The 21,252-nt window shown below is 39.8% G+C and overlaps 4 protein-coding genes across 4 annotated transcripts; 2 read left to right on the top strand and 2 right to left on the bottom strand.

Moving 5' to 3' along the window:
- Nucleotides 1–753: 753 nt before the first annotated feature.
- C922_03760 (hypothetical protein) lies at nt 754–3,227 on the top strand (the record flags this gene model as incomplete). Its single annotated transcript, XM_008819349.1, has 4 exons — nt 754–880; nt 1,078–1,224; nt 1,342–1,473; nt 1,636–3,227. The coding sequence occupies 4 exons, from the start codon at nt 754–756 to the stop codon at nt 3,225–3,227; spliced, it is 1,998 nt and encodes a 665-aa protein (XP_008817571.1).
- An 860-nt stretch (nt 3,228–4,087) lies between these two features.
- On the top strand, nt 4,088–11,866 carry C922_03759 (hypothetical protein; the record flags this gene model as incomplete). Its single annotated transcript, XM_008819348.1, has 10 exons — nt 4,088–8,270; nt 8,412–9,055; nt 9,294–10,133; nt 10,290–10,358; nt 10,574–10,768; nt 10,943–10,993; nt 11,175–11,258; nt 11,359–11,407; nt 11,562–11,672; nt 11,799–11,866. The coding sequence occupies 10 exons, from the start codon at nt 4,088–4,090 to the stop codon at nt 11,864–11,866; spliced, it is 6,294 nt and encodes a 2,097-aa protein (XP_008817570.1).
- A 254-nt stretch (nt 11,867–12,120) lies between these two features.
- Nucleotides 12,121–14,430, bottom strand: C922_03758 (hypothetical protein; the record flags this gene model as incomplete). Its single annotated transcript, XM_008819347.1, has 8 exons — nt 12,121–12,250; nt 12,424–12,564; nt 12,650–12,765; nt 12,893–13,008; nt 13,158–13,337; nt 13,581–13,722; nt 13,976–14,111; nt 14,270–14,430. 8 exons carry the CDS (start codon nt 14,428–14,430, stop codon nt 12,121–12,123), a joined length of 1,122 nt encoding a protein of 373 aa, XP_008817569.1.
- A 2,725-nt stretch (nt 14,431–17,155) lies between these two features.
- On the bottom strand, nt 17,156–20,139 carry C922_03757 (hypothetical protein; the record flags this gene model as incomplete). The annotated part of the gene is made up of 4 exons (XM_008819346.1): nt 17,156–17,310; nt 17,475–17,720; nt 17,883–18,083; nt 18,234–20,139. 4 exons carry the CDS (start codon nt 20,137–20,139, stop codon nt 17,156–17,158), a joined length of 2,508 nt encoding a protein of 835 aa, XP_008817568.1.
- Nucleotides 20,140–21,252: the final 1,113 nt, after the last annotated feature.

Raw genomic sequence — 21,252 nt, 5'->3', positions numbered from 1 at the left:
AAAACGGAAACAAACAAAATGGCCAAATGCCTCACCATTTCTAAAAACTTAAATACGAGAATTTGTCGTGCGCTTCTGTGAAACATATTTATGAATGACAAATTAAGGAAGGTGTTATAATTAAAAAAAAAAAAAAAAAAAAAGTGGAAATGAATTAAAATTTGTCTGTAAAACGTAAAATTTGCCATGATATTTGAAATGAGATATTTCTTCCCGTAAAAAAAGAACATTACGAGGGGAAGAAAAGGTATGCTCGCATGGATGTACATACGGACGTACCTGTGGATGTACCTATGGATGTACATATTTGTAATTACATGCGCGAGTAGGGGGTTATACTTACGTGCATCTATACACTTACATATTAAACAAAAAAAAAGAAAAAAAAAAAAAGCCGATTTTAAAAAGTATACCGACATCCCCGACCCCCAGCAGATACCTTATGTATTCGTTAATTACTGCGCGTTTGTTGCCCTAAGACAAATTAACTTATGATTTTATGTGGAAACCTCCGCATGCGTATGAACGCATGGACAGAGGGACACCGTAACGTGTGTACAACTGGATATATTTTCCTGCGCGCAAGGTGACTTACGCCCGAAGGGGGGTTGCGAAAGTGGACGCGCTGATTATATACATATGTACGTGTTTACGCGTATAAACTTGCGGCGTCTTCTGTAACACACCAAATCGCACTTCCCCGATGCCCACTGAAACGCACTTCACCGCCGTATTGCCAAACATGATGTAACAATGGGGGCACTCTTCCAGCCGATAAACCAAGTGAAGTTCACAAATGTTGCTATAGTGAAGTATAAGCACAAAGGGAAGAAGTTCGAAATTGCCTGTTACAAGAACAAGATAATCGACTGGAAGAATGGTAAGCCGTATCTTCCAGACGGGGACGAAAATGAAAAGGGAAGAGAGAAAATTCCTCTCTTCACTGGCACATTGTATATTCATATGGCCGACGCACTTAACCAGCTTCCATTCCGTGTATATCCCGCGTCTATTCCGCCTATATTTCGCGCACATCCTTCTTACTTCTCACCTCCCCCGGCTTCTCCCCCCCCGAAGGAATCGAGCTCAACATAGACGACGTGCTGCAGTCACACTTAATTTTTACCAACGTGTCCAAGGGAGAAATAGCCAAAAAGTCGGAACTGAATTCTTGCTTCAACTCAGACAACAACTACGAAATATGCAAAACGATTTTAGAGAAAGGTAAAAAAGACGGTGCCTGTCCTCCATGTTCGCTTTTGCATTTTAATCACGTGGCCATTGTTGGGCCCCTCCAAAGGTTACGCCCCCTCACGAAACAATTTGTTCCATCTTTTATAGGCACCCTTCAAATAAGCAACAAAGAGAGGTCAATTATGAAAGAAAAAATTTACAAAGACATGATTGAGATTCTGCACGAAATGAGTGTGAACCCCCAAACGGGTTATCCCCTCTCAACCAACATGATAGAAAGTAAGACCATGCAGTGGGGGAAGCCATGTGCACATATGTAAATATATATATATATGTCTTCATATGTACGTGTAGACATGTGGGAGGCACTTCTAACCGCCCACTCGCGCACATACCATGTTAATTCCCCCCTCCCCCCCAAATGTGCTACCCCCAACATAGGCCTGGTCAAAAATATTGGCTACAGCATAAACATGGACGACAGCGCAAAGAAGCAGGCGCTAAAAGTTTTTGACATTTTAAGTAAAGAATATGATGACGTCATTCAGCGGGCATTCATGCGAATCCAAATAATTTGTGATGATTATATAAAAGACGACGTAATAAAATTTCTTAATAGCAATAATGCCATCATAGAAGAACAAAAATTAACCAACAACGTTAAGAGAGAGGACAATGTAGATCCTAAAAGTAGTCATGTGCATGATGAATTTGCCCACTTACCTAAAAATGAGGAAGGAGAAAATGGCATGTATGCAATTAACACAGGCGAAAATGAAAATGACGCGGTCATCGAACCAGCGAAGGAAGAATTTGGAGAAAATGCAAAAGTGATGAGCGATTCAATTGCTGCGGATAGTGCGGGCAAAAACGCCAGGGAGCAAGATGAAGAGAAAGAGAAGGAGGAGAAGTACAGCAACAAAAACGTTGGTGGTCATAATGCAAGCAGTAGAGAATGCTGTAACAACGATGCAGGTAGCACCCACCTCAGGAGCGATCACAAAGATACCCCTGTAGAGGACAGTTCCACACCCAAGTCGAATAAAGGGGAACACGAGGACAACGCGGAACATGAGACGAATCACGAAACTGGCGAAAATTACACACATGAAAAGGAAAAAAGTGAATCTATTTCGAAAAAAGAAATAAACGACCTGTTACACAGCACCTTCAACGAGGAGAAACAAAAACAAAACACAAAAGGTGAAATATGCCGACGGAAGGATGAGAAGATAGAAATCGATCCCATTAACCTTGACGTTAAACTAAAAACGAAACAAAAAAAGAATAAAAACGAAAAAGAAAGGAAGGAAAAAAATCTAGGAATGCATAGAATTGTATTTTTATGCTACCCATGTGTGTATAGATGTGTGGATGCTTTTACCAAAAAATATAAGAAGAACTGTTCCAGCAAACTTTTGAATAATAACGTTAAGATAGTCACCTCGAATAAGAAGAGGAGGAGCAATGCGGAAAATTCAATGACTGGTGAGAAGGTTAATGTGAATGAAGCAATGGGGAGGACAGTTAAAAGCAAGGACAACCGCCAAATGGGGGGAGATAACCTAAACGGTGGTACAAGCAGCAAGGGTAATCGTAGAAGAGACAACGCCAAAGGCAACAGTTGCCGAGAGGAACAAGCCAATCACGACGCTGAAAATGCAAAGAACGCGGGGGACGTGCGCAGTGACCACCCCCACCAGGCCAACAAGAGCACTAACAGGAATGATAACGACAAAGTTATCGACGACAACGTCAACAACAACAGCTGTAATAACAGCAAACACGAAGACGCTCCAAACGCTGCACAACAGAAAAGTAAGGAAGAACCAAGTGACAAGCCAAACAACGAAAACGTAATCATGTGTACAAGTTGCTTGACGAAAATTGAAAAAAGCAACTACAAGTTGCACTGCAGGAGTGACTTTCATGTGTATAATGTCAAGAGGAAGTATAAAAAGCTCGCCCCAATCACACTGGAGGAATACGTCGAAATCGACTTTGACGTGGCGCACTTTCATGTTGATATGTGAATTGTGTCACGCTGGGAGAAGCAAATTAAGAAGCAGCGGCAATTTTTTTTTTTTCTGTATCTTATTTGAAAATTGTTTCAAACTTAGGTGCATTTCTGCACATGTATATATAATATGCAATTTTTCCGAATTGCGCTACGTTATGTTACGTTGTGTTTTTTTTTTTTCTTTTCATTCTTTTACCAATTTATGTTAATAAATATGTAGATTTATCCCTTTCCATGTGTGCCATGAATATGTGTACCTCTTTGGAGGCACACCTGTATGTACACACGCATGTACGTATGTGTACGTTGGCATGCTCATTATTCATTTGTAAACCGAATTAAATGCTTTATAGATATGTGTTTATTTTTATCAAGAAACAACAGAAAAAAAAAAGAAAAAAAAAACAACAATAATGAGGTAATTAAATCATTATTAATCTTCCCAATCGCTTTCCTTTGCTACGTGAATGTGACTCCATTTCATTGCATCTTTATTGTCATCTTATTGTCATCCCCTTTTTAGGCTGATTTGTTTAAACAAAAATTGTCCCTTCTAACTTTTTGGTGGAAAATAAAAAAAACATTTTTTTAAAATACCAATTGATGAAATAGTTCGCCTGTAAGCAAGACCATTTAGGCAGATGCTCAAAGGTTCTTCATATGGATTAAAAAGAAAGTAACCTTTTTTTCCTTTCCAATTTTATGTAGCTTTCTATCCCGTTCTGATCACCCATTTGGTCGTCAACGTGTTCATTTCCATTGTGCACAGTCGGAAAAGCGGTGCAAGAGCAGCAGCACATATCGAAAAAAAGTGCGTTCTTCCACGTGCTATATGTGCGGAACGAAGCCGAGAGAGAACCCTACCCCCACACAATGGAAATAAAATTGAACGTAGTATTCAACGAGGTTTTATTGATGAGGACGGACGAACATGGCATAGAAAATCACGACAAGGTGTTTGTCGACAAGCGGCAAAATGTCCTATGCGTGCAATGCATGAACAAAATATTTTTCAACAAATCCCCCTTATATAAAAAATATGCGCTGTTTAAAAGTGTGAATGAAATATACTCCATAAAGAATTGCCAGGACTTTCGGTACCACTTTTCTTTTTTCCTGTTAGATCACACTTTGTTTCTGTCAAATACGTTTAGCTATTTGGAGGGTACGTCGGAAAGGAGCGTTGATCACAATCGCAGCAATGGTGAAAACAGTGACACCTGTGGTGATTGGCAGCTCCGTAGAAACTTCCACACGGTGGGAAGAAGCAACGGAGGCGAGGACCGAGGCGACAACTCCAACGCACAAGATGGTGGAAATAAAAATTGTTACGCCGATGCGGCCAACAACGAACTAATCACTTTGGCCATCAATGCATGCAAAGAATTTCTAAGCACCTGTTCTGAAGATCTCTGTAACATTTTTAAGGATGCAATTTATACGTGTGTACTTGTCAGGTTAAAAAAATTCTCTACCAATGAGAAAAAGTATTTTTATATTTTTAAATTGTTAAAAAAATTAATGGATGGTGTGGCAATTATACATACTACATTGAAGAACGAATCGGCAGTCATTGAAGAATTTATAAAGTTGTTCGTGCAGAATTATGCTATACCTGATGATTTGAAAAAGGAGAAGGGGTGGTCTCCCTTGGGCGCCCCAAGCATCTGCCCAAATAGGGGGAGCAGCAGCGATGGTGGCACAGCCAATGGAGATGGCACACGTGGGGACGTCTCCAATGGCCACTGTTGCAATGGTGACTTATGCAAAGGTGACTGCTGCAGTGGCGACCGCCGCGACGGCGACGGCAACCGCGGGCACGACGAGGTGCTCCTGCTCACGCTGCAAATCATTTATAAACTATGGGGCGACAATTCGCTATGGCAAATTAACAAAGAATTACTAAAAAACTTTTTCTCGAATCTTATAAAACATTTTAAGTGCACCAACAAAAATACACACTTGTGTAACTACTACGTAGAGTTCATTTATATAATTACGAAAAATTATAATGAAATAAGTTATTTTTTTAATACCATAATTTTTGGCACCCCAAAGAAGTTGCCACGGAAAGGCAGGAAAAATCGCGAACTTCCCTTTGTCCCCCGCGCACGTTGCAGCACCTCCTGTTCGAACGCCCGCGGTAGGTGCGGTAGCCGAGATAGTAGCCAATACCGTAGCCAATATCGCAGCACTAGCAACACCTGCAGCGGCAGCGGCATCAGCTGGGGTAGCCAAAGCAATACCCTCCGTGACCACCTCTGTTCCAACCAACTGTGCGGGAAAAATGACGGCCATTTTGAGCCTTTCCAAACTGACACACCTGAGCACATTTATAAACGTGGCAAGAATGATCCGAATGAAAATGGTCTTGAGGAGAGTCAAAACGAAACTAAACAAAGTCATCAAAAGAGCGGGAATATTCTCCAACGCAAAGGCAGTGAAGAAAAATATAATGAAAAATACATTAAAGAAGCCCAAGTCGAATTGAAAAATGTGAATCCCGCGCGTGTATATGGGGGGGAAATCTGGTTGAAGACTTCTTGCCGAGGTAGAGGGAACAACACAAGTGTAGATGAGTGCGACGAGGGGGCCCAGCACTTCGCACGGGGGAGTCCCTACAACAGTGACTCATTTTATCATGCCACACCATCCGAAGAAGAAAATTTCAATGCATTTTTTATGAAAGAGAAGGAAGAAAACAAATCGCGTTTCAATTCGTCGCAGGGGATTAACACTTTAGTCAGATGCACAGAGTATGGGCAAGAATTCACCGACATGAATCATTATGAGGGGGGCACGAATTCCAAAGAAAGTGCGGCGTATTATTGCGACTCTTTTGCAAGAGGACGCAGTGCGGATGAAGACCGAGTATCGGATGAAAGAGCGGCGAGGAAAGTTGAAAAGCATCTCTCCAAGCTGCGTTACTACCATGGTATGAATTCCGGCACACATAGCGGTAGCAGCATCCCGGTGCTGAATTACTGTGACAGTGGCAGCACGACTGGAGACGGTTTAGCATGGGCTGAAACAGGCAAAGGGTTGAAAATGCTGGAGGAGCTGGAGCAGTTTGAGGAGTGCGCACCGTTTGATAAGTTTCCACAACTGGAAGAGATTCCTCTATTGGAAGAGCTTCCCGTCTTGGAAGCGGGCGGAGGGCTGCAACTAATGGAACAGTTTGTCGGGGGGGGCCTGAGTGCAGAGGGAGGCGCAGAAGGGTTCCCTGGCATATATCGAAGAGGAAAGGGAAAACACGAAGAAATGAAGCCTTCCGGGGGGAGAAGCAACCCGAGCATATTCTCTAAAACGTCCAACACCGATTCGGACAGGGACAACGAGGAAGACACCCTGTGCGCAGAAGAGCGATACGAAGCAGATTCGGGGAAGTGCAACAACAACACCCCCGTGAAGATACCGAAGAGCAGAGAAAACATACAAAATTTCATCACCCTGTGTAATAACTTACAAGAAACGCTACTAAACAATTTTTGCAAAGATACTCAAATGAAGTGCTTAGAAATATTCTACAAATTCTGCAGCATCGACAAAGCGATTGTGAATATCATTTTGTCTAACACGTCACTGATAGAATGGGTGTTCGATTTTCTGTCAAACACAAAATATGAATGCTTAAGAGAAAAGACATTGAAATTCCTGGTTACCTTTTTTATTCACAATTCACTTTTTGCTCATACCCATGCCCATTATATGATTGATGTTCTAATCGACATAATTTTGAAATACGTAAATAAAAGGTACACTGCGTACAACCAGATTAGTGATGACTATTCCAACTTCTTTAACTTTTTAAAGGCCCTTAATATGCTCATCAATGGATCCCACTCTTCCCTAAAGATATTTCACGTCTTCAAAATTGTAAATATAGTTCCCTTCTTAGTGCTAGTATCATCCCCTGATACTGTTCCTACGAGTGTAAAAGAAATCGTCGCCTTTTTTGAAGATCTTATATTCGGAAAGGAGGAGATAATCCACAAGGAGAGCTTAAAAGTGAAACAATGCGACGTGGAAAAAAGGAGTAATGATCAAATGCTATCTCTCACAAACAAGGAAGTGTCGTCCACGTGTTGTATGAAAGAACAACCTTACGTGCTGGATAGGTTCACTCAACAGAGACGCAGCACTGGGGTTGCCTTCGTAGATGAAATAGAAACCCGGCACTCCCTCAGCTATACACACATTAGGAACAGAAATAAGGAGAACCCCATTTTTGGAAACAACCTAAAGGGAGAAAACCCAAGTGATGCTGCTCCCCCTGAGGGAGAAAGGAACCAAAAGGAAGAGTCAAACAATCAAATGAACAAAGTTTACATAACCAACATTTCAGCCCTATTTAGAGTCCTCAAAACAGCTTTAAAAATAATGAAGATGGTAAACATGAACAAGACAGATGTTTACGTAGAACTCATTTTTAACGAGCAAAATGATTACCTATACAATGTTTCTGTAGCCGTCATGAAATTGCTCTTCTCGTTAATATATATCCTAAACAAGAATGAGAAGTTTTTAAAGAACCTAAAAATAATTGATGAACAGGGAGACACAAACAATGGGAGTGACTTACAAGTGTTAACTTTCGTAAAATTAACACTCTACTTAGCTATCGATTTGCACACTTTTTTTAAAGAGACTCTCAGGGAGGGTAACCACCCTTTCCATAAAGATATCATTTACTTCATTAAATTTTTATACCTTTCTTGTATTTTTATCTTTGAAAATATATGTATAAGAAAAAAGCTCTTTCGGAATGTAAGCACCAGTTTGTTTTTCTCGTCCTTCTTCACCCCCTTCTTTCACTTATTATCTGGTGTTTTAAACCACGTGGAGGAAATTTCACCCTCCCATATAAGGGAATCACCCAATGCAACGAATTGTGAAGAAGTAGCACTGTCCCGACACAACGATGAATGCGTAGCGAATGACGAAGAGGAGTCGGGCGCACTAAACTTTGAAATGTACAAAAGGAAAATGAGGAAGGTCCTGATGAGGAGCAAGCCGTTCACTCTCTTTTTTCAGTACGTCTCCGGCAAGAATTATGGTAAGGAGGGAGAAGGAGTTCCGCGCAAGTGAGGTTCGCTTGGCTAATCGATTGTTTAATCGAATGTTTAATCGCTTACCGCATTGCGTGCCGAACCGCGTCGCCCTTCTAAACGTCCTCACTGCGTTCCCCCTCGCGCAGACCCCGACTGTCACAGAATCCTGGAGATGCTGCTGCAGGAAGAAGACGGAACGCCAAAGGAACGGGAAAACCTGAGAGACATTCTGATCGAAATTATCAGCAAACACGACTTTTATTTCACCAAAGTTCTACTCTTCAACTTTAACGACAACGGGGGTATCATCGAAACGGTCATCTACATATTGTACCTCTGTGCAACGCATGATAGGAAATTCATTGAGAAAAAGTTAGCCGTCACCAGGGAGGACAATTATGTGGAAAAGATTTTTTCATTCAACGATTACGAGGTTAATATTAACCCACTATTCCTATTCATGTCCCTATCCTATTCCTACTATTTTATAACAAAGGATAAAATAGCATCCGTTTTTAAGTGTATCCAGAAGGAGATGCATAAAATTAACTTGTCTGCATGGCTGGATATCAAAAAGATTAAAAATATTTACTTGGTCTTTGACTGCATTTTCTCCTTAAAAATTAGCAACGCTACTTATAGCAACTACTTCTCCTTCATCATTCACGTAATCAAATTGGAGCTCTCCTTGTACACGTCTATCCACTCGGGGAAGGTGGACCTTAGAGACCAACGCGATCAGCGGGATCCCAAAGATCAGCGATTCTATTTGTCCATTTCGAAAAATGGGGTAAGTTGAACCCTTCGGAGGGGGGGGGGAGAAAACGAAAAAAAGAGAATCCCAGCTACGTGATTCAAAATTTGCCCACGTCCTGACATTTGCACGGACATTTCAGGGGAATCTATCCTGAATAGTAGCACCACCATGGGTTGTCTCACCATGGATTGTCTCACCGTTGGTTGTCTCACTAGGGCCTTCCCCCCCACGCAGCCGTCACATTATGTTCGCTCCCTCCCCATCGCCTCAGGATTTGGTGCAGAAGATTTTCGAAAATATAGAAATGAATACCATCGAAAATAACCTCGCCATATATGTATACTATCTGATAATCAAGTTGCGGAAATATTCCGCAGATCATTACAAAACTATGAGCTTATACAAAATGATGAACGCAGTCATCAGGCACATGCACACAGTTGTAAACACGGAGGACGAAATTGAAGACATCTTCTGTTTTTATTTTATATTTTTCGAAAATCTGGAGGCATATGCACAGAAGGACATTTTTAATATAATCACCTTGTTGCAGAAATTGACTTATTATGTTAAAGCTTCCATAGCCAATTATTTTGGAGAAGCAAATAGAAGGGCAAAGGGAAAAGCAAAGAAAGGCGCAAATGCAAAGGAAGGAGATGATGATGTACTACTCCATGATCTCAAATTTGAAAATTTCTTCTTCTATTTTATTATAAATTTAATTTTATTCTGTAGGAAATATAAACAAATTCAAAACATCAATGTGTTGTCTTCCTCCATAGCTCTGATACAGCTGCTGCTGTACTGCATTCAGTTTAGCAATAACTATTTTGTGAGTTTATCTTTCTTCATATTATCTCTGCTCATTTTGCCTTTGCCTGAAATACCACAGAAAAGTTCCTTCTTACTTATGACTGTGTCAACATCATTTGACAAATGTGCAGACGAGATAATCCCCTCTGATGACAAATTAGCTGCACGGATTGATTGCAGTGCTGGCCGAGAAAAATATGTGATTAGACGGAGTTTGTTTTTCCCCCTCGTCAACAGTGCAGACGTGATGCTCAGAGTTTCCTCCCTCTCGCTCTTGCTCTGTCTGCTTCTAACCAACGTAATTTATGAATCGCCTAGTTTTCTCAACTTCGTTTGATCCCGTTCGTTTTTACTTACATCGCTTCAGAGCACGTAGTTAAGGTACCTGACCAGTTTTACCTCCAACGTGTTCACTCCTGGTACACTGTTTGATGTGCTTCCCTCCCATCGGCAGGACGTTCTACTGGTGGAAGACGAAGCCCTAGGATTCTTCATCACCCTTATTAATAGCTCCTATTTAAGCGTTAAATTGATTTTGCACCCTTCGCGGATATTAATGCCTTGAGAGGAAAACCTACCGGGCACCTCAGCATTTACACGCGTTCCTCTGACCATTGTGGGGCTGCAGGGAAATATCTACACCTCTTGCGACTTTATTTTTAGTCCTTCAAAATATTTCCATGATATTACCACCATTACTAACGCAGTTCCCCCTTTTTTTCCTCACCCCATTATTAGGAGTGGAATGAAACCATAAACAATTTGCTCTTGGCCATATTCAACGTCCTCCTACTTTCCTCCACTTTGAATTTACAAACCAAGTCATTTTGCTTTAACTTCATTTATTCATTTCGGCCGTTCTTCTTAAGATTCATATTGCGCTTAAATAGGGATCAGAAAATTATTATCCACAAGTTGTTTTTTCTCCTCATAGTGAGTGCCCCGCAGCTTGGACAACAGATCTGCTCATTTATTTTGCACAGCTTTGCCTAAGCAGAGGTGTTGCTCCTTCCTCAAGACACCTCAGAAATGTGCCCCCCTAATGTGGAAAGACGCTTCTAATTGTGCTCACTGATTGATTTTTTTTTTGTGCCTCCCTTTCGGCAGACAGTTAAAATAAAGCCCTTGTGGTTCGACTTGAAGGTCTACGGCGAAAGGGTACTTAAACGCAGGGTGTCCGTTGGCAGATCCTCAGCGTATATGTCATGCAAATGCATCAGCAATATATAGAAGGACATATAAGTGCATATAAATATATATATATTAGTACATGTAACTATATTTATATATATGTCTATAATTAGGCACCCTTTTCCGCGCCTCGCCTTTTTGCCCCCAGATTTTGAAGATCATTCTGAACGTTGTGACCAAGAAGGACCTCGACCTCGTGACGTTTCACTGCATATCCTCCCTTGCGTACGAGGTATTTCGCCATACGCAGAAGTCCTGTTCGACGAACCCATTTCGCACCGTCGCACTTTTACCCCTTCTCACCTCCGCACTACTCATTTGCCGTTTGATAGGCCTTCCTCTCAAAGGGGTATAAAACGAGGGGTCCCTGCCAAAGCGGTGGTAATACTGACAAGCCATAACATACTTGCCGTGTGAGCGGCAGAAGAGAGAAAGCGGTGCAATGGTGCCGCGATGCCGCGGTGACGCCACCGCTGTGCTCGTCACTGGGCAGACTCCAACGCGCCTAATTCTGCACACACCATTTCCATTGCAGCAAATAAGAACGTCATAGACAATTTGGAAGAATACCTCGAAACATATAAAAAGAATGTTAAGGACAACGATAGGGACGATATCTTCCACACCTCTTTTAGAAAATTCAAATGTAATTTTAAAAAATGGTGCGGGAAAAGGGAGCAAAAGGGGGGAAACTAAAAAGTGATAGCCTATGTGCACATTTTTTTTTTCTATTTTTCTCTTTTAATTGACATTTTTTCTCCCCCTTTGGCAGGTAAACACATTGACGATGACGTCGTTTTGGCTATTTTAAATGCGACAAGGTTGTTGTTATATCGATAAAATTAGGGACAAAAAAAAAAAAATAAATAAAGATATAAAAAAAAAACGGCAATGACAAAATGTACACACCATATTGTTTAAAAATTAATGTCATTAATTACATGATATGCTTTAAAAAAAAAAAAAAAAACGGCTTATAATGCGCTACAACGCTGACGGTTTGATGCATTCAGAAATGTTACTTAAAACAAAAAGCAGGTACACCATCTAGCATGAGCAGATAAATATATCTATGCGCATGCCGACGGACTCATCTAGTTGTCATTTATATTGTTGTATAAATCTACATTGAGCTCGTCCACGTTTTCGTCAAACTTCCTCTTGTAAGACAGCACTTTTTTATATATTATTATGAGAAAGAATAGCAATATGAGGTTAATGAGCCTGTAACGCAGGAAGGGGGGGAGGGGCGAAGATAAGAATCCGCGCATCGTGAGACAAAGCGGGAAAAACAGAACAATTTAGAGCGCTGTAATGCAGCGCAGAGCAGCGCGCTTGCCCCCTCGATTAATTACCAGAGAGCAACCTTTACAGCCACTTTATCTGGGGCAACTTACTGTATATACAGTATGAAGGTATTTCCTATCTCTTCATCGTCATAATATAATGACCCATAAAAAAGTATTAAAAAAAACTCGAAAAAGCGAAAATTGATTAGTAACTTGCTGAGTCGCACCACCCTCTCGTTACTATAATTTCTGCATTAAATTAAAAAAAAAAAGACAAAATGTGAAGTTAGGAAAATGGTACATTTGTTTGCTTTACATCGTGTCTGCTTCTAACCTGTTCGTTGAGTGCAATATAATAGACAGGGTAGACACCAAAATTGATGAGATGCCGATAATTATGTTTTTAAAAATGTGCGTATCGAAGGCAATGCACACGCATATGGTCATAATCTGAAGTGGGGTAAAAAAAAAAAAAAATATATTACTAAAATGTTGCATTACTGCTAAACTGCTGAATTGCTCAGACAAGCACTGCGCTCGCCTGCACTGTTGAACTTTTCCTAAAAGTGCTGCCAACCTGAGAGAATATAAAAACGAATATTTTGAACGGGTTAACTTCGTACGTTTCTATGATGAAGAGAAATGTGACTATCCTTATTTGCGAGTCGATCAGATAAAACAGAAACACGGATACTGCGGTGTGTGGGGGGGAGTGCGTGCAGGAAGGGTGTGCCAAAAGAGAGTGTAACAAATGCATAGGAAATAGTGGCCCGAAGCGAAGACGCGCACATAAGCAGAAGCACACTTATTCAAACCCCCGTGCGCGAGCGGTGAAGTCTTACACAGGTACTTCTTAGTTTTGCTGTTGGACAGCTTAAGCAGGGGATACGTCCTGAACGTGTTCTGTATGTTTAATATCATGGAGATTATAAAAATGATTGCTATCGACAGGGAGCAAAATATTCCCCTTAAAAAATTCAGGACTATTAGGGAACTGTCATTATAGGTGTACTCTAGCGTGCCTGCAGAGGGGGAGGGAGGAAAAAGCGATGCTTTATGGTAGTTACACCGTTGCTCGAATGGGAGAATGGGCGCCTCCCTGTCCTCTCATAGTGGCCCAAAGGGTGCCACACAATTATCTGCACGTCTACAAATCTGCGGATCCATACGTTTTGCCATTTGTCTGCGAGCTCAAATCGACGCGCAGTGTTTTTGCCTTGCATCCGGCACGTAGCACCCAGACAGAGATGACGCCTCGGCATTACTTTTTATAAAAACACTGTCATACTGAAATATGACAATGTCGTAGCAAATGTAAAGAAAAGGCAGGTGCGAAAGGGCAACCGACATGAAGTGGTATTCTTGAATTTGGTCCGACAGGAATAATTTGTCATAGTTTTGGTAGCACTGCAGAGGGGTGTGTGCGCGGGGACGGAAACGAAAAAAATATACATATATACGTTAATACATATATACGTTAATACATATATACGTTAATACATATATACATTAATACACACATACATATATATGTACACATATTTGTGCACTCTGGTACATGCCTCCAACCAGATGCACGTGCTGACAAACCACGGTGTAGGCCCACATTGCTGCAACGCACTTGTTCACGCCTTGGCCAAAGAAACTACTTCTTACTTACTTGCGTATATAAATGAAATCCCAAAAATGAGGACAAGGAAAAAATAAACTTTTGGTCGTAAACGTTCAGGATTGCCAAGTAACACCACAGACACGTTTGTGTTAGGAGCAGCAGGAAAGCCGTTACATTATAGGAACTGGAGGGGGAAGGGGAAAGGAAATGATAACATGTAAAAGCGTTACTTCCGATGCTATGCACATGTGCGTAAAGAACCACCTCAGCGCAAGATTATATCACCACATGCGCAGGCACCCGGGGGACTCCTTTTACACAATCGCCTCCCTTGTTCATTACCAGAGGTAAAATTTAACAGCTAGCAGCAGCGTAAAGATAAGGCTTAACACATTAAGTATGACAATCAATATGATTAAAAATTTGTTTATTTTGATGTGCTCTTTTTTTGCGTTCGTGTCCAGCGTGTTATCATTAAGTAGGTTACTTTTTATAATAAACATTTTATTTACTAAATATTATGTGCAAAATGGGTTCATGGATGGTTGTTACTTTGTTTCTGTGCTTACATATATCAGTCTGCATGTGGCGCTGGGGGGATGATGCGTAGAGAATCTGTCTGCCGTTTTGAGAACTGCCTTCGTTTGCATCCCCCCACCCCGTTCATACACTCGGTAGGTATAACGGTCTCTACGTCCTGTTCATGTATCGCTCTCTGTTACTTGGTACAGTCAAGTATCCGTCGCTTGGCACGTACGTATGTGCGTAAATGTACATCCGTATACATTTATGAATCTCCTCGTGGGTTCAATTTAGGCCATCTGCGGAGCTCACTCTTCCGTACTAGAATCAAACGAAAAAAAAGTAAATCCCCCCAAATTTTATATCGTACGAAAATATTGTCTTCTAAAAGTGAACTTTTGCATATTATATTTCCATGTTAGAACAAAACTCATAATTTGCACAGATCCTCTTGTGGAATGGGAGAAAGCTCCAAATCAAATGTGAGCTGCGAAATGTATGGATGTGCTGCCAGGGGGAGATCCAATTTTGCTAAGCTAACAGAAAAATGCGCATAGTCATGAGGGTAGTTTTTTTTCACATTATAAAAAGGTTATAATAAATGCCTTGCCTCTTCAGAGGTAAACAAAAAAAATAAAATAAAAATAAAGCAGCACCATATTATCGTGCCATTACGTATCGCATCGCAACAGAGCGTATCATCCCGAACCATGCCATGTCGCACAGGAACTCAAAAATAGTTAGGAGAAAGTTTAAGCAGGTACCAAAAAATAACTAAAGAAGCGACTATTTCTTAGCAAAAACGATGAACAAGCATCACGCCAAGATGGGAAGGAAAAAAAAAAAAAAAAAATCATAAACTTCGGCCAAGCTGTTCACGAGCAACTGAACATGCATTCAGCAATGAAAGATGAAAAACACAATAACCTACTGGCAAGTTGCAAAAATATCCATTCAGAAATGTGCATGTGAAGAAAACACTTCTGGAGGAGGGAGTCTTTCGCATGATAAAAAATGAAACACCTGCGATTAACAGTTACACATGTATGTGGAATGCATATGCCATGTGTTTCAGTGGACGCCCCTGGGGGTATACACAAATGTATGTACTATGTATTCATATGTTCACCGTGCAATGGTCCTGTTGCTTCATTCTTTAGCATTCACTTGGCCTTGTTCCGTTTTCACACAAACGGGTTAGAAATATGCATATACTTATTATGCATATGTTCATCCATTAAGGCGCAGGAATTGATCAAACGTGGCCAATAAATTTTTTTGCCAACGTTGCATCCGCCACATGGAGGGAAACCGACCAGGTGGGTATGTTGCCCCTTGTGCCTCCTACCCACTCGTGTAGATATATTTACGTGTACCTCGTTAGACAAATTAAAATGTCCCACTTTTCGCAGTCGTGTAACCAAGGTGACAGTCGGCCATCGCCCCACTCGAACGTGATCATCCCGCAAAAAGATCCGAAACCCTCCATTTAAAAGGTAAAAAATAAAGATAACGAAATGTGTACCAGAATGCTACAGAACACAGTTGTCATACCCACCTTAAGTATCACTCCTTTTACTTAATTTTTAGCGCATTTGATTTTCTTGTTAAACTGATTTGGCAAGACACCTCTTTGTAGTCAGGTCGGCCCACCCATAGGTGTGTTGCATTATTTACCTGTCCTCTTGTGTGTGGGCTGCAAGAAAGTTGCACTGAATTCTTTCCAACATGCGGAAAAACGAGGAAGCCTTTCCATTCGATAAAAGGAACATAAGAGTAAAAAAAAAAGAAAAAAAAAAAAGAAAGTACAACTTCATCCTAATAGTCTCATTTAAAGAAAATTATGTTACACCACATTTTGTTGCCAAGGGAAACTGATCCATTCTGTTCACGCGAAGGAAAGAAGTTAGAGTGATGCTGTGCGTGCGTAATTCTTTACAACGCCATTGCGTCCAGTTAACAGTGTAGTAAAAGAGCGAAATATTGAGTAAGCAAAATGGGACATATTAATCATGTAGTCCCCATTACACCTGCGTCATGGTTACACATCTCCTTGCCAACCATGCCAAAGTTAAAAAAAATGTTGATAAATAAATAATGATTATTTTAAATACCAAAGATACAAATGAGGAGTTTACATTAAAGCATATTCTATTCACAACGGTATAAAAAAGGAACATTGTTAATTTTCTAATCTAATGGGGGAAAAAAAAATAATAATAATAAAGACAAAAATATCTTTTCCTTTCAACAAAAAAAAAAAAAGAAAGGGAACAAAAAAATCTTTACCTTAACATGTGCAAATATATATATGTATATACATACATATATAAATAATGTACACATTGGGCGCAAAAAAAAAAAATTAAATCGAAAGGGTCAATTAAAAAATAATATGGCATTTAAAAAAATTGGCGCACCTATGATAAGAAGAAGAAGAGGATGGGGGAGGGGGGAAGGGGTCTCGATAAAAAAGGATTTACAGCAAAATCGCACACACATAAACCTGTCGCTTACGGTCCATGTCCTGTATCTTCCTTCTTGTCACGTTTTATTGAAGTCCATTTTTGCAGTAATTTTTCAGTAATTTTGCAGTCATTTTACAGCCATTTTGTTCCATTCTATTGTTCCATCCTTTTTTTTTCTTACTCTTTTGGTTTCACTTTCTTGTTAATTATGCTGATCGAAATTAATTTGTTCGAAAATTTAATTTGGACAACTCTGCACGACATAGGTTGATATGAAAATAGCAGCCGCTAAACTTACTATCAGGAAGACCAGGGACAATATTTGAATTAGTAAATTATTTTTCAGAAAGTACTTGAGTTGGTTACGCTTTAATATTATGCCGATTAAAAAGCCTGCACGAAGGGGGAGGTGCGTGGGGTGAAGCGTAAGAAGTGTGAAGCGTAAGAAGTGTGAAGCGTTAAACGTTAAGCTTGGGGTATGTCAAAAGCGTGGCGTGCTGCCAACAGGGGAGCTAAACAAACAGAGCTCAACGTGGGAGCACTCTCAAAATGCCTACCTCCCAAGAAACCAAAAAAGTGGCTGTATATATTAATACTAACGGTATTTAAAGAAAATTTAAGAAATAAGAGGAGGAGAAAAAAACAAAATAAATGCATACTAATGCTAATTTTATCCACATTAAAATTTGTCATCATTAAAATTTCTGAAAAAAAAATTCCAATAATTCCTGAGGAGCTGCTACTGCTTTCGGTGGTCGAGTAACAGTACGTTAAGGGGGAAGATAAAATTATTCCAAAAACGCCTGCAAAAAAGGGGAGGAAGAAAAGGTAAATTGCACAAAATGTTCTGCGACAAACGTGTGCACGTATAATTATATAAAAACACGCGCGTACACACACGACGGCCATGAGCAAAATCCCCTTTTTCCTCAGCCAAGTGCTCCACTCCCCTCACAAGCCCTTACCCGTAAACACGTATACTAAAAAAACAACATATGTCCCATACAGATATTCTAACAAGAATCCGACGGTTAACTGAACATATGTATTTGCACAAATGTGGTTAAAATTCGAATGTAAAAATAGAGATGTGAAAAGGCGATAAAATTCGGCCTTCTTGAAAATATTGTGTGGGAAATTGCTTCCAAAATTTTTTAATGAATCGTCTGCAAGGGGGGAAAGAACGAAAAAATTGTTACATGCTGGGGGATAAGTACACGGGCGCATTTGCGTATCCAGGTTGGAAGAACGCACTCCGCACAAACTGGTCGGGGAGTGGGAAAGCGGAATCGCATTTCCTCTGGAAATGCCCTTACTTGATGGGGTTAAGGTCAAATCAGATTTCATGGATATAAGCAGAATGAATATTACCCATTGGATGAAAGTAACGTAGAGGATTAAACTGAAAATGGAAAACTGAGGAAAGATTCTATAGATAATTTTCTTTATTGTATTTTCTTTATTAGTGTCAATATAAATTCTTTCTTCTTCTAAATTTTCCAAATCATTTTTATGAATCGTTCTGTAAAAATGGTCATTAAATTGTCCATTTTCACACGCAGAATAATTATGATTTAAAAAAATAATAATTTTTTCCTTTCTTTTTCTTAACGCTTTTCTTTGGAATATAGAAAATTTTCGGTTAGACTGTATAGAAGATTTAACTTTGCTTTTTTCTTTTATAATTTTTTTTTCCTCTTCAACGGTGCTTGCATAATTCTTTTGGCGTTCTTCGTCCTTCATTTGTTTCTTCTGTTCAGCATCTTGTAATTCGCTTACGTACGCCTCATCCGTTTCTTTGCCGGCAGGATAATACTTCAGCGGCATTTTGACTTTGTCTACATTTTCGCTGGACATTATTTCATTATACTTACTCTTCTCATTCACATTTAGTATATAATTGTCTAACGTTTCTTTGGTTTCATTTTTTCCTTTTATTTTTATAGTAGCTTTTTTTTGCGTTGTTCGTCTACTCTTGAATCGTTTTCGATTCTTAAAATAATGGGCATTTTTTTCATTATCATTTAGGAAATTTATAAACCTTGCATTATCTGTACAGATACTACTCCTATTTAAAGTACGTTCCTTATTTTCACTTATGAATATGGACATGTGTGGTCTTTTTTTCGTCTTATCGTAATGACTTTTTTTGTTAATTTTATAATTTACTTTTAACGACGTATAATCATGATGATCCGATAGGAGCTCTTCATATGTATGACTCATTTTTAATTTTTTTTCCTTCTTTAAATTGCTACACCGGTATCTTTCTTGCTTTGAACTGCTATTTTTATCTTTTTTTTCTTTATTTTTATCAGTTAGAAAATTGTAAAATTGGATTGTGTTGCTATAGTCTAGATTGAATGGTTCACTTTTTGGATGCTTTTCTTTTTTTCTGGATTGGACCTTATTAATGTCATTACTTTTTCTTTTTTCTTCATCTTCATTTTCTTCGTCATCATCATCTTCTTCATCTTCATCGTCTTCTTCATCATCGTCATCTTCTTCTTCATCATCATCGTCTTCTTCATCATCGTCTTCCTCGTCGTCTTCAGTGTCATCCTCTTCTTCTCCCTCTTCTTCCTCTTCTTGCTCTTCTTCCTCCCCGTGTTCGTGTTTCGCCTTTTCCGCGTCCTTCACGTGAATGGCGTTTTTTGCGTCTTTCACATATTTCACATTTTTTGCCTCTCTTTTTCTCCTCTCTACACTTTCTGCACTCCCCTGTTTGTGCTGCGCCTTATCGCCCTTGTCTTTCGAGTGCCTCGCGCTGGTATCGCTCAGCGAAATGCTTTTGTTTTTGCGTTCCTTCCTCTTCGTAACATTGGGGGTTTTCGGGGGAATGGAATTCATAGGAGGGTTGGATGTCATAGGAGCGTTGGACGTCATAGGAGGGTTGGAAGTCATAGGAGTGGCAGAATCATTATTGAGATTGGAATCGTCCGCGGGGGCCCCTACTTTGGGGTCGCCGTTTTTATCACTATTTTTTCCTCCGCCATTCATCTGGCCCCTATCGTCATCGTGACCGCCGCGTTTCGTATTATTGTTCTTGCCATCTTTTTCCCTTTGGGCAGTTCCTCGGCTATTTTTATGATTACCGTTTTGCTTGTCCTTATCGTGTTTCTTTTTTTTATCATCGTCGTCATCATCGTCATCCATTTTCCCTCTCTTATCCTTTGAATCCAGAAAAGATTTTGCATTTTCTCCAGATTTGTTGTTTTCCATTTTTTTGTTGCGTAAATGATCGGTATGTATATATATGACTGTTGCTTGGCACCTCTGCGATTCCCAATTATGTACTTCTCCTTTTTCCTCTTGTTAAAAGTCACAAAAAAAAAAGTTCACGTAACGAGGGTGTACACACCGTGTAGCCTTGTTACGCAAAAAATTAAAAAAAATTAACATACCAAAAAAGGGGGAAAAAGGACGAAAACGGCAAAGTGGTGAAGTGGCAAAATAACAAACGACAAATGGGGGAAAAGAAAACCATTCCCAGTACAACACCTACGCTTTGGGATTAACACAAAACCGTCATGTGTGGCCTGTTCTCCTTGTTCGTTTCCCCCTCGGACACCTTTCTCCCAAACATTGAGTACGCATACACACATACATTCGTACATACATACACGTATATATACTCATACATACAGCGCGTTGTAGTACACATATTGGCCTGTCCAGGTTGCAAATACACATACTACGTCGTACGCGTCAAAATGTGCATATGGGTAGTACACAGAACAGATACATTAACGCAACACGTACATATGCGTGTTAACTGCATACATGAAGTGCGCAGGTATGGCGCACAACATATATGCCTCTAGACGAAATTATGCTTCCCCTCTTTGGTTCCTTTAATTTTTTACTCATCGCGCGTATGAAACATGAAATGACGCGCATGGGTATACACGCAGCATATGTACAGATCGCGTGCACAGGTTGTTATATACATGGCGTACATACCGTACCATCACGCCACACTTACATATTTTAGAACTCGTTCAAAACGTTACAGTTAAAAAAAAAATCAGCAATTATCCATTTTCAAAAACGTTCACTTCACAACAGGGTAGGGGGAGGGGGTATACATATTTTGGCTGTTCACAAAGTATACATATATATAATTGAAATTTAAAAATTTAAGGAAAAGGAAAGAGGAAAAAAAAAAAAAAAAAATTCACAAACGTGAAAAAGTGAAAAAATGGAAAGATGAAAAAGAAGAAAAAAAAATTACCTAACCTAAACAAATTATTTCATGCGTCGGTAAAAAAGAAAAAATAATCTTGTACATAAAAATGGGAAGATTTAAAGAAAAAAAAAATTAAACATTTTAAC

Source organism: Plasmodium inui, assembly GCF_000524495.1.
Source record: "Plasmodium inui San Antonio 1 unplaced genomic scaffold supercont1.17, whole genome shotgun sequence".
Taxonomy (NCBI): Eukaryota; Apicomplexa; class Aconoidasida; order Haemosporida; family Plasmodiidae; genus Plasmodium; species Plasmodium inui.
Note: the sequence above shows the minus strand (reverse complement) of the source record. Positions and strands in the feature narration are given on the sequence as shown.